At 39.5% G+C, this 14,118-nt stretch overlaps 2 protein-coding genes and 1 pseudogene across 3 annotated transcripts; all 3 read right to left on the bottom strand.

The window, feature by feature from the left end:
• Nucleotides 1-1,995: 1,995 nt before the first annotated feature.
• Nucleotides 1,996-4,698, bottom strand: LOC148772650 (subtilisin-like protease pseudogene; annotated as a pseudogene). The gene has a single exon (XR_016031301.1). The product of XR_016031301.1 is annotated as a subtilisin-like protease pseudogene (transcript).
• A 1,235-nt stretch (nt 4,699-5,933) lies between these two features.
• Nucleotides 5,934-8,472, bottom strand: LOC105956213 (subtilisin-like protease 4). Its single transcript, XM_012980056.2, has one exon. It carries the CDS (start codon nt 8,285-8,287, stop codon nt 6,032-6,034), a length of 2,256 nt encoding a protein of 751 aa, XP_012835510.2. The 5' UTR covers nt 8,288-8,472; the 3' UTR covers nt 5,934-6,031.
• Nucleotides 8,473-11,782: 3,310 nt separating this feature from the next.
• Nucleotides 11,783-13,750, bottom strand: LOC105956212 (subtilisin-like protease). Its single transcript, XM_088821010.1, has one exon. The coding sequence runs from the start codon at nt 13,733-13,735 to the stop codon at nt 11,783-11,785; it is 1,953 nt and encodes a 650-aa protein (XP_088677136.1). The 5' UTR covers nt 13,736-13,750.
• Nucleotides 13,751-14,118: the final 368 nt, after the last annotated feature.

Below are 14,118 nucleotides of genomic sequence, written 5' to 3' on the forward strand. Positions count from 1 at the left end.
GAAACTATATACTCATTCCGTTCCAAAATATATGTCGTTTTGGAGATCTTTTTTCCCAATTATCACTTTAGAATTCTAATAATGTTTTAATTTAATTTTCTTCGATATTTCCCTTTATCATTTTTAATTAATTAAACACAATTAGTTGAGAAGCAATCAATGACAATGGTACTTTAGTGATTTTCTATAAGTTTTTGTAATAACCCGCGCATACATATTTATTAGTATTTTTAATATATACGCGTAACGACCTAAAACAACATAAAAATTGACTTTTTTTTTTAAAATCAGATAATGACATTTTATTAAGGAATTTGTCAATCACACTTTCCGCGTAAGAGAATTAATAGGTGTGGATCTTGCCAAAGATGAATAAACTAATTGGCAACACTATATGAGTTTCAATCATAACATCGTGCGTTAAGTTGAAGTATGAGAATGAAAGAAAGAAAGAAAAAAAAAAATATATATATATAATAAAGAGAGAGAGAGAGAATATTTTTAAGCTCTCATTTGTTTGATTAGATCATCACGATTAATTATTATATTTTTTTTTATATTTGTTTAGTTTGATGGTTTTTCAAATTGGTCTGCCATTGTACGAGAATTAACACCGTGGAATACATTTTTGAAAATTATATTCGGATCAGAAGTCGAAATCTAATATGCATTCCAGCAATGTTCCAAAAAAAATTGAGTACCTGTAATACAAAATGAAAAATATTACTCCGAATCGAAAATATTTGACCCAAAGTGGCATAATCCAAAAATTACGTACCAATTTACACCTCAATTCATAAACATAGATCAGGTAGCGAAGGACTAAACAAGTACGCTTGGTCTTATATTGCGCGATATTTTTTTTTATCAATAAATTGTACGACTTCATAAGTTATTGAGACATATTAAAGCAACTCCAATGGAAGTATCAAATAGATTATCAAACAGATAAACCACCTTTTTGATACTCGAAAACTAGAAAATTCTTCTTCAATGATTAGTATTAAAATGGGGTAAGTATTTTGATATTCCACTTCTTTTTATATAAAAATGCACCCTTAAAATTGGGTTACCAAAAAAAATAACCACCTGAACATTCTATCAGAAAATGACATGTGACCGTTACAAATAAAACCACCCAAATACTTTCAATTGACAATTAATTTAATAACCATGATTAGTATATTAAAATATTGTCTTAAATATTAAATGAGTATTTGATAATTCAATTTCAATGTTTAGTATTGGGGATTGAAACAGTTGACTTTAATATATTGGATAAGGAATGAAGCAGGCCTCCATCGATATATAAGAATTTTCTCAAATCTTTTTATAATTATTATTTGTTCATTTAGTTTAGAACAATTCCTTCCAAACAAAAATTATGTCATCATTTCAGTTGGTAACGTATAAATTATTGGAATAAACCAGATGTAATTTTTTATTTATTTATTTATTATTATTATTAAACTCTTCTCAAGCAACTATGAATTGTGTTTGGCCTTTCAGTACATTTGAAGGAGTCGTAATCGGTTTCAACAAAAGCTTGAACTCGAATAACTTCGTCCTTCTCTTCTACATAATTATTTCAAAAAATTGAAATAATGTAAGTTGGTTATTTGTTTATTTATAAATTCAACAAAAGTCTAAAGTGTGACTTTTTATTTTTTGATATAAAATTAAATTTTTATAATTAGATTTAACTTTTAATAACAGTATGTAATTTATTCTGAACTAAAAAACAATATAGGCAGCTAAGCTTTCAGGAATGAGTGTTGTGGGCCCGTGGCCTTTGGGTTTTCAAATAAAAATACGTAAACCGTATTCGGAAGAAACGGGTCGGGTCACCACGGGTCGTCGACCATATTATCGATAAGCCATTAATTATTAATTAGTGTATATTGTTGTTTTGTCTCCTTCAATTACTTCCAGTTGTTGATTAAAAAAGATTATTAAGATCACTAATATTGCTTTATATGTATATTATTCTAGGCATTTATACTGAACTTAATTCATTCAAAATGTTTGATTCAAGAGTTGCTTTGATTTCAGATTCTTTTTCACCGCAATATAACGGCTATATAGGGCTCTAACAACAAGAAAAGATAACGAGAAATATATACGTATACTTATTCAGCACAATTTGTTTTATAATTAATTAGATGGCATATTATGTAGTAAAGATTCCTCCCGCAGATTCCTAAATCATTGCAATATAACGGCAATCGGAGTCCTAACGGAGTACTTGGCGCCGGAATTCCATTTCAGGTAACCTTGAATATAACCTGCATTGTTGGTGGTCGAGTCCAGTCTGGTGAACGTCACTTGATACTGCAGTATCGGGTTCGCCTCGGTGAATTCGAGGGTAGTGGGCTCGACGAGAACGCCAATCCCAGGTGGCGGGACAATCTCGACAACGTACGACGAAACAGGCTCGCCGACATTCGTGACGGTCCTCGTGTAAGTCTGAGTAATCGGCTGTGAGCGTCCGAAAGTGATGGCGAACGATGGATAGTTGAGTTGCGCCTCTGGTATTCTCGCTTCCACCGAGCAATCCACTATCTTTTGCAGAATAATGCCGACCTGTCGGTTCGTGTAGTTCAATCCGCACAGGTAAGGGAAGTAATCTTCTGGATGGATGTCGTAAATAAGGCCCGGATCATTGGCTCTAGATGGGTTCACATGTCCCGATCCGGTGGCGAATATGTTCGCCGGAACGTACCGCTCGTCCTCGATTGGATTTAGGGCTAGGTTCACGACATCGGCAGTGGTCATGATAGCCGACTTTATGGCCGCCGGCGACCAATCGGGGTGCCCGCTCTTGATTAGGGCCGCCACGCCGCTCAGGTGGGGGCACGACATGGATGTGCCGGAGATAATGTTGAATGTGGAATTCGTGTTGGCATTGTTCTCGACCGAGACCGGCCATGCCGCAAGAATGTTTACTCCGGGCCCTAAAATGTCGGGCTTTAGGATACCAGGGCTAATGTAATTCGGCCCTCGGGACGAAAAGCTTGCTACCACAGGGGCCCGGTCGTCGCCGATTATAGTGCCTTTGAATAGTATTGTGGCCATTGGTGTGGTGGTTGAGTTTATGTAAGTCTTAATCTTCAAACCGTCGGCATAGCTGACGTGTGTTGCTGGAAGAACGTGGGCTTGCGCTGCAGTCGTATTTGCCGAATACAGAGAATTCACTAGAATCATGGCGGCTCCACCGGCATTTTTCACTGCTATTCCTTTCGAAAGTCTTCCCACCACGCCAATTTCGCAAACAACTATCATTCCTCGGAGGTCGGTTTTGTTCAACGATGTCGCAGTACAATACTGTATATTTGGATCGCTCGTGTTGAGCGATCCGGCGTAGACGAGAGGCAACAACGTCGATGGAAAATCCAACGGCTGAAAAGTCGATTCACCGTCGAAAGTTTCGTTGTTTCCAAGCAAGGCCGTCGCCCTTATCTTTCTGTCGATAGTACTAGCACCAACTGTTAGGATCCACGGGGCTTCGTTCTCCAATGATATGTTGAACGGACCACTGTTCCCCGCCGAGCAACTGACTAATATGCCATTCTCCATGGCGCTAAACGCGCCTAACGCAATGCCGTCGTCGTAAAAGTTAATATTTAATCCTCCTAGAGAGATGGAAAGTATATCAACTCCATCTTCGATAGCAGTATCCATTGCAGCAAGTATGTCGCTTTCGTGACAAGAGTCGGAGCACACTTTGTAGATGGCTAGGTGGGCCATAGGGGCGATGCCGGTGGCCGTGCCGTTGGCGTTGCCGAACAAATTGGCACCTGCCACAAAGCTTCCGGCTGCAGTGCTCGCCGTGTGGGTCCCGTGGCCGTTGTTGTCCAACGGGCTATCGTCTAAAGAGTTGAAGTACCTAGCGCCGATGATCTTGTTATTGCACGTTGTTTGATTGAACTGGCACTTCCCCTTCCACTTGGCGGGAGGGGGCGGCATCCCCTCGTCGCTAAATGAAGGGTGGCTTGGAAAAATTCCGTAATCCAAGACACCTATGATCACACCTTTACCATAGTTTGAGCCTTCCCAAAAGCCCATGTTTTGGTTCAAGCCCAAGAAGTTTGGGGAATGGGTTGTGTGCACGTCGAATTTTTTCTCGGGCCGGGCCGAGATGAAGCCCGGGTTGCTCTCCATGGCTTTGACTTCGTCAGCCGATAATCGAGCAGCGAAGCCTCTGAACACCTTGCGGAAGGAGTAGACGATTCTTCCTCGGCCGTTTGAGTTTGATGTTCGCAAGAACGAAGTGTACCAACTCTCCAACTCTTCGAATCGAGCAAAAAGCCCGAGGTTTACATCGACATGGACTATATATGTCTCCAAGGTGCTTGAATTAGTTGTATCATCTGCAAATGTGTGTAAGAAATGGAGATTGAGTAAGCAAATGAGGGTGAGAAAGTGCTTCAACCCCATTTTGTGACAAACACCAAATTAAACCTCTTTCTTGATTGTGTTGAATATTGATGCTAGATCTTGTTGTTTGAAAATTATATATAGAGCATATATAATTATATATTTTTTTTGTCTATTGTTATAACTCGGTCATCAACTTGATGGTCAAGATTTGCTAAACTAATTAGCAATCACCATTAGGGATAATTCATAATTATATATATATTAGTTGCTCTAATATAAGCATAATCACATTTTTTATCCTTATCTCTTCATATGTTGTGATGTAATAAGGAGAAAATATGGATGTGGTCTCAATCTCATTTCTCAGTTGCAGAATTAAAAAATGGTAGAAAGGCAGCAACAGCGTTCAAAGAAAATCATTTATTTTATTATTATTTTTTTATAATAATTATTAGTTGATGACTTTTAATTAAGGAATTGGTCAATCACATTTTCCAAGTTAGAGAATTAATTAATAGATCTTGCCAAAGATGAATTAAATAATTGCCGATACAAGTGTATTCGACCATATGTGAGTTTCAATCATATCATCGTCGCGTTAATTTTAGGATTAATTTCACTCTGCACCCTCGAAATATATAATATTAGCATTTGCACCCTAGAAAATAACTTATGGCACTTTGCACCCTCAAAACATGTTTACTTATTCAAAGCGCACACTAATTTATTTTCTGGACATAATTTTTTATCGTTTACTTATTTTCCGATCGTCAACATGGTAATTTTTGTCTATTCAACTGATTTTTTCTTCAGGGTGCAAATTGCTAATGTATTTTCTAGCAAAATTGACTTTGTTGAATATCAGAAATTAGGTCAACGACGGAAATTATGGCCGAAAAATAAACTAGGGTGCAATCTGAACGATTAAATATATTTCAAGGGTGCAAAGTACCAGAAATTATTTTGAGAGTGCAAAGTGGCAAAATGATATATTCCGAGGGTGGAAAGTGAAATTATGCCTTAATTATAAGTAGCTGGAGAAAAAAATAATAATAAATAAATAAAATATATTAGATCGTCATGATTAATATTTTATTTTACAATCATAGACTTTTATTTTATATTTGTTTAGTTCAATAATTGTTTCAAATTTACACCTCAATCCACAAACATACACATGGTGTGGTGATAAGTGATAACTGACAAGGGACTAAGCAAGTACATTTGGTCCTTTCTTTTTTTTGTTAAATAAATTGTAATCACTTTAAAATGGGTTTTACTAACCTTTGGGATTTGAAATTTGAATTGTGAAACAGTCATAAGTTATTGACTTTTTTTTTTTTTTTTGAGTAAATAAGTTGTTGACTTTAGAATATTAATTATTTTAAGATTTTTGGATAAGGAATGAAGCAGGCCTTCATCCATGTATAAGAATTCTCAAGTCTTTTTATTTTATTTTATTATTATTTGTTCATTTAGTGTACAACAATTCCTACCAAACAAAAATTATGTGGTAACGTATAAGTATAAATCTTTGGAATAAACCAGATACATTTATTTGTTAATTATTATTATTATTATTTTGAGTAACTTTGTACTTCTACATAATTATTTCAAAAATTAGAGATGCTCTAATTTCATATTCTTTTTTTCAGTTAAGTGTAACTGCTATAGGGCTCCTAACAGAGTGCTTGAGAGAAGTCCATTTAAGGAAACCTTGAACAATCGTGTTGTTCTCGGCGGACGACAATCGTTCGAACGTCACCTCATACTGCATTTTCCGGTTCACCTCCGAAAAGTCGAGTGTAGTGGGCGCCACACGGACATCGATGCCAGGTGGCGGGACAATTTCCACGTTATAAGACGAGTTAGGTTCGCCCACATTTGTAACCGTCCTTGTATACACTTGAGTATTCGATCGAGTACTTGTGAAAGTGAGTGCGAAAGAAGGGTAGTTCAGTTGTGCTTCGGGTATGCTCGACTCGACCGAGCAATTCACCCTGCGTTGCAAGAAGAAGCCTACTTCTCGATCCGTGTAGTTCAAACCGCATAGATATGGTATGTAATCTTCGGGTTGGATATCGTACACGAGTCCTGGATCGTTCGCTCTCGACGGGTTCACGTGACCCGACCCGGTTGCAAAGATGCCCGCCTTAACGAACCGCTCGTCCTCGATTGGATTATGTGCGAGATTCACGACGTCCGCGGTGGTCATGATTGCCGACTTAATTGCAGCAGGGGACCAATCAGGGTGCGAGCTCTTGAGCAGTGCCGCCACGCCGCTGAGGTGCGGGCACGACATTGAGGTGCCGGAAACCATGTTGAACGTCGCTTTTGCGTCGGTTCGGTTTTCGACTGATGTGGGCCACGCAGCGAGGATATTGACACCCGGGCCTAAAATATCGGGCTTCAGTATCCCGCGGCTGGCGAAGTTGGGCCCACGGGAAGAAAATGCGGCGACAACTGGCGCGTGCCTGTCGCCGATCGCGGTGCCCTCGAAGATGATCGAGGCCTTCGGCGACGACGTGGAGTTTATGTAAGCTTTGATCTTTAGTCCGTCCGCGTAGCCGACGTTTGCCGCCGGAAGGGCGTGGGCGTCCGCCGAAGTAGAGTTTGCGTACCGCTCGTTGTTCACGAGAATCATGGCGGCACCACCGGCGCTTTTAACCGCTTCGCCCTTTTCGATCCTCGTCAATCCTCCGCCTAATTCGCACACCACTATTTTCCCACGTACGTCGCTTGCGTTCAACGAATCGCCGCAAAACGGTGCAAAAGGATCACTAGTGTTGAGCATCCCCGCGTAAACAAGTGGAAATAGTGTTGGTGGAAAATTGTCCGGTTGAAAAGCCGATTCCCCGTGAAATAGTTGCTTGTTTCCGAGAACCGCTGTCGCTCTTAGTTTCCTATCGATCGTACTTGCACCAACGGTGAGGATCCAAGGCGCCTCGTTCGATATTGAGAAGTTAAACGGTCCGTTATTTCCTGCGGAGCAACTGACGAAAATGCCCTTCTCCATCGCGCTAAAAGCGCCTAGCGCGATGAAATCTTTGAAGAAATTATTGGTCAATCCGCCGAGGGAAATCGAGAGCACATCCACTCCGTCCTCGATTGCAGCGTCCATTCCAGCAAGTATATTACTTTCCGAGCAAAACGGGACACACACTCTGTAAACCGCTAGGTGGGCGAGCGGCGCGACTCCGGCCGCCGTACCGTTGGCGTTCCCGAAGATACTCGCGCCGTTCACAAAGTTTCCGGCGGCGGTGCTGGCGGTGTGGGTCCCGTGGCCATCGTCGTCGAGTGGGGTGATTTGGCCGCCGCCGCCGCCACCACCGGCGGTGGAGCCAAAGGACCTAGCTCCGATGATTTTATTATTGCACGCCGTGTGGTTGAACTCGCACCGCCCCTTCCATTTAGCCGGTGGAGGGGGCATCCCTTCGTCGCTGAACGAAGGGTGCTCGGGGAATATTCCGGTGTCCAAGATTCCGATGATCACGCCTCTACCATAGTTGGAGTCCTTCCAATAGCCCGTTTCTCGATTCAATCCCAAGAAACCCGGAGAATGGGTTGTGTGCAACGGTAGTTTTATCTCGGGCCTGGCCGATACGAAACCTTCCTTCTTCTCCATCTCCTTCACCTCTTCGGGAGATAGATTTGCCGCGAATCCCTTGAACACCGTTCGGTACGAGTAGACGATGCGCGATTCTCTCTCGTTCGAGCTTGTTGTGGTTGTTGGAAGAAATGAACCGTACCAACTGTCGAGATCTTCGGATTGAGTCGTGAATTGTTCGGTGGGGCCCTCGACGTTGACGATATATATTTCGGAGGGGCTTTTATAATGTGCATCATCGGCTGCAAATGCAGTTCCTAGAATGATGCACAACATGCAAATGAGTGTGATGAAAGACATTTTCTTGTTTACTCTATAGTAGTAGTTATGTGACTTAGGATTTTGATTTTGCTTTTAAGGTAAGTATTGATTTATGTATGTATCCTCAATCAACTACTTATATAGTGGTTTTTCTAGTAATAATATTTGGCCATGAATAACAAATCATGACTTGTCTTTTTCGAAAACAAAAGTTGAATTTTCAGACATTAGATTTTATTGGCTTACTTTTCTTATTCATGAGATGAAGACATGTTTCCCCTTTTCTCGGTAATCAATCAATCATATGAACCAAATGATACTTGTGGTTTAGAAGTAGATGAGATAAGATTCCTTGTCAAAGACTCATATTTATAATACATTGACGACTCATAGGTTTGATTGATCTTGATATATTATTAATCAAGATCATTTGTTTTTTCATTTGATCGGCATATTTTGAAGCTCGGCTTTGCGTAAGAACTCGACAATTATGTACGCATTGATTTGGGATGGGATTAAGAATCAACTCCAATATTTCGTATCCTATGCAATCACACATTTTATTTTTCCAATAAATGAAAGGAGGCTTCAATAGAAGCATATATAACTGTCCATGACATTCGATTGTGTGACTTGCTCATACTCATAATTTACTCACACTCTGGCTTCCTTGTAATGTACCAAAATAATAATTTAATTTAATTCCAATAAATATGTGTTTTCATTTTATTAAGGTCAATGAAATTAAATTCATTATAGGGCCACATACAACAATTGCAATCGATCTTAACTTTTAGTGACGAACTTTCCCCATTCTAGATATATGGAATACAATTAGTAGAACTTTCAAAGAATAGACAAAAAAATTTAAAATATAATTGTTCGATGACTTGCCTTAGTCTGGAAATTGTTTTTAGTCCAATGAAATTATGGTACATGCATGGATCATGCATGTAGATGTTGAATGACACAGGCAGTGGCGAATCCAGGTTTTTTGGCAAGGATGTTCGAAATTGAATATAGTAACTAAATATATTTAATTTATTTAATGAAAATGGCGGGCTAAAAATTTATGGGAGTTCGGGGGCAGCGCGCTGCCGATTTTTTTTAAAGTATACACATAAAACAATAAAAATATGCAAAAGCTACAAGTATAGAGATCATTTGCAAATTTAAGGACAATTTAGGAAATATTTAGATATAAAATTGGTAAAATGGTTAAGAAAATTGTAGATAATTTAAAGTTGCAAGTATCTATAGTCAAACTCATACCTCTCGGTAAATGAACACACACTTTACCATTTGAGGTACAGATACTCATACAACTAATAACAATAACAATTGCAGATTTATATAACATATAAATATATAAGAAATATATATCTTTTAAGAGATTAAATTCTATTCAATATAAATCGGATTCCACTAATTTTTTGACATGTGGCATTCTTAAGTTTCAACTCTTAATAAATCATGTTGATTTAGGGTTAGAGGGGGGCTTATGGGTTCTGCTGGGTTTTCTTTTTTCTTTTTTCTTTTTTTTTTTCTCAATTATTAGAATCCTAATTATATTTTTCTTTAAACTATCCACGTGTCAATTATCCTATGGCATCCAATTTTCATATTAAAACATGTCATCCGGTCTAAATTTGCACCCACTTTTTAAATCAGGTGTGTGGAGTTGCACACCCTAGACACACAGTGAATCCGCCTCTGACCACATGGACTTTTTTCAGTTATTTTATCAAACCTCATGGGTTGGTTGTAATTTACCTTAAAAGAAATGAAACACTAGATATGGTCATATGGTGACATATATATCCCTCAAATTGTCGTGAATTGCACAATGCACCCTTGAATTTTTTTATTTTTTTAGGTGCATTGTGGCAATTAACTGCGCATTCGGTTGTGCATTGTGCCAATTAACTCGCTACAGAAAAGTAAAAGAAAAACGACGTAATTATTTGTTATTTAGTTCCTTGTTTTTTTCTTCAGGAATATGCAATGTAGTTTCAGACTGCTGTTTGTATATGTATTGTTGATGTTGATTTACTTATCAAATTTGTTTGAGGGTTCTTGCGGAAAATTGAAGTATTATCAAATGAAAATTACTTAACGTAACAAAGCACAGTCATATAATGATCAGTCATATAATGATGTAATAAAAGAGTTAATAACTATAGTTGAATTAATAAGATTAAAACATGAAAAAAAATGTATTTAATGTAGTTTTAGAAGTCTAAAGTAAAAGATAATATGGAACAACATACTTTTAAAAAGAAACAGTTATTATGGAACATTAAGATTATAAATTGGAATATAATTATTGTTAAATTAGAAAATCAATATTATTGAGAAATTGCATTCAATAAAAGTTAAAAGTCTTGGTTGTTAAAAAAATAATCAGTCAATACAAAAGTAACACACTCCAATCTAATCCATATTATGTGATTCATGTAACCTAAAGATTTAAAGTGTAATAAAATTCTTGGTATTTGGTGCTAAATATAATTTAGAATGGAATATTTGTATCTCCAATATGACAAAAGAAAGAAATTAAGATGAAGTCAATGAAATATAAATTTCTTTTTCTCGAGAAATCCAAATTTCCATTTCTAAAGAATTTTCTTCGTGTCTCAATCTAGATGTATTATTTGCTTTTTTTTTCCTTTAATTATTGGGTCGTTTTGACCCTTTCATAAACTAAAATAATCGATAGACACTAGTCTGAGTTATGCTAAAATTTGATAAACTCGTGTTTTGATAATTAATAAATGTGATATTCTGGCAAAATAAATGTTTCGTTGGTGTAAGGTTTTAATTTATTAAATAAAATGTCCTGTGTTACCTAAAAAGGGTCGTGTATTTGTCAAGTTCCCAATTTTCATGCCGGATCATATCGTGCCAAGTATAAATACTAGTATTCGAGATTCAATAATATAACAAGAGTGGTATTATTTCCACCTCCAAAGTATCTCAATTCACCACCAAAAGTATATAAAATGTCATAAATACCCTCAAATTTAATACCACCATCATTCCTTATATTCGCTTAATTCTAATATGTTCTATTGTATTTATATTTCTATTTTATTTTTTAACTTTTTAATTCCTGCTCTTTTTGTCTTTGGGAAATATTTTTCTCTGACGAAAGTATTATTCACTTAAGGTGGAGAGGGCGAGATTTTGCGGTAAAGATTCCAGTGAAAATGGTGACGGTTTTTTTATAAATATTTTAATTAGTTTAGTGGTAGACGGTTTATAAATTTGTGAAAAATATAAATAGAAGTAGAAGAAAGGAATAAAATGAGAAATACATTTAATTTGGTGGTGAAATAAAATATTTTAAAGGTGGAAATTGCACGTCTCTATGACAAAGTGGAATGATTAGATTATGATTTATGACTAATAAAACAAATCACTTACACCACTCTTTATTTCTTTATGTTATTAGTACTTAGATGAACTTACCTAATACTGTAAGAATCATGCAACGATTCAATACAATGGGAAAAAAATAACAAGACACACACATTAGACCAGCTTGACCGAAATCGGACTTCTAACCGCGCGTTTGGCCGAACGCCACACGATTGCCCCTTGCACGAAAACCGCATTGACAGGGGTGCCAGATTTGCTAAAGCTTATCTCATACGACATCTTTTGGTTCACTTCGCCGAAATAAAGAGTATCGGGTGTAACACTTATATCAACACCCTTAGCCAGAATAATTTCGAGACTATAAGTCGAATTTGCTTCGCCGACATTTGTCACCGTCCTCGTGTACGTTTTCTTGGCGGGCCCGAGTTCGACAGAGAACGAAGGGTAATTTAGCTGTGCTTCGGGTATGCTCGTTGTATTCGAGCAAGAAACGGGCTTCTGCACAATGGCTTGGATTTCCGTATCCGTGTAGCCTAAGCCGCACAGGTAAGGAATGTAATCTTCGGGTTGTAAGTCATAAACGAGCCCCGGATCGTTCGCACTCGTCGGGTTCACATGTCCTGCTCCGAGTGCAAATATATCCGCATTCAAGTACCTCTCGTCGTCAATGGGGCCGCCGCCTACATTGACCTGAGCGGCGGTAGTCATTATGGCTGACTTGATGGCGGCAGGCGACCAATCAGGGTGCGCGCTTTTGAGCAGTGCTGCAATGCCACTGAGGTGCGGGCACGACATTGACGTGCCCGAAATCATGTTAAATGTCGCCTTTTCGTTCGTGTAGTTGTCGACCGATACGGGCCATGCCGCTAGTATGCTCACGCCGGGACCAATTATGTCGGGTTTAAGGATTCCCGGACTCGCCAAACTGGGTCCTCTCGAAGAGAAAGATGCCACAATCGGGTCCATCGGGTACCCTATATCTGTGCCTTGAAACAGGATTGTGGCCGTAGGCGTTGATGTCGAACTTATATATGCTCTGATCTTTTCCCCTGCATCGTAGCTCACGTGAGTGGCCGGAAGTACATGAGCATCGGCTATCGTGGTATAGGCGTCCAGCTCCTCGTTCATCAGAATCATGGCGGCACCACCGGCATCCTTCACTGTTTGCCCCTTTGCGATTCGTGCTATTCCACCACCTCGCTCGCACAATACAATTTTCCCTTTGACATCAATGTTGTCCAAAGAGCCGGGCCCGCAAATTCCGGCGGTTCCGTTTCCATTTGCACCAGCGTCAACCAAGGGTAGGTACTTATCGGATGAGAAGTCACTCGGCTGAAAAAGGGATTGGCCATCATATCCATCCATGTTTCTGTTTCCCAATATTGCAGTAGCGACTATCCTTCGGTCGATAGTGCTAGCACCGACAGTAAGAATCCAGGGCGCCTCGTTAGATAATGAAGCATTAAACGGCCCGGAATTGCCCGCCGAACAGCTCACGAAAATGCCCTTCTGAATAGCTGCGAATGCACCTATAGCAATACCATCGGCGAAAAAATCGGCCGAGCCTCCACCTAGAGAGAGCGAAAGCACGTGGACACCATCCTCGATTGCGGCATCCATTGCCGCCAATATGTCGGCCTCCGCGCATCCGTCCTCGGAGCAAACTTTGTACATGGCGAGATGCGCCCGTGGGGCCATGCCGACGGCCGTACCGTTAGCCATGCCGAAAACATTTGCGCCCCCAACGAAGTTTCCGGCCGCCGTGCTGGCGGTGTGCGTGCCGTGACCTTCGTCGTCGACGGGCGGCCCTGTCGGGCCACCGACGAAATTTCTCGCACCGATAAGCTTATTGTTACATGCAGAACTGTTGAACTCACATTTCCCCTTCCACTTTGCAGGCGGAGGCGGCATATCTTTGTCGTCGAAAGACGGATGGCCCGGGGCAATACCGGTGTCGAGAAGTCCGATAATTACACCTTCGCCATAATTCGAGCCACGCCAAAATCCTAAGTTTTGGTGGAGGCCCAAGAAACTCGGAGTGTGAGTTGTGTGCAAAGGCAACTTCTTTTGTGGCCTTGCGAAGACGAACCCATCCTTCTTCTCCATTTCTTTCACTTCTTCGGGTGATAGTTTTGCCGCAAAACCGGTCGCCACATTGCGGTAAGAGTGCACAAACCGACTCGAAACATCGTCGGCCGTCGTTGTAATTGTCGGCAAGAAGGAGGCATACCAGCTCTTCAGCCCGTCGGAATCGGCCAAAACCCGGCCCGTTGGCAAATTTACATGGACAATGTATGTTTCTAAGTTAACATTCTTTGGGGGGATTTCAATTGTTATATCTTCAGCTATGACTAATGCAGAGGAAAACAACATGTAAATGACATATAATATACATATGATCTTTGAGAGTGGTCTGAATTTGTTGGTTGCCATTTTTATGATTGATTAATTACTTTTATTGCATGGTTATTTATGTATATATAAGAGGT

The sequence above is a fragment of the Erythranthe guttata genome, chromosome 1, assembly GCF_056151865.1.
Source record: "Erythranthe guttata isolate IM_541 chromosome 1, IM_541, whole genome shotgun sequence".
NCBI classification, from domain to species: Eukaryota; Viridiplantae; Streptophyta; class Magnoliopsida; order Lamiales; family Phrymaceae; genus Erythranthe; species Erythranthe guttata.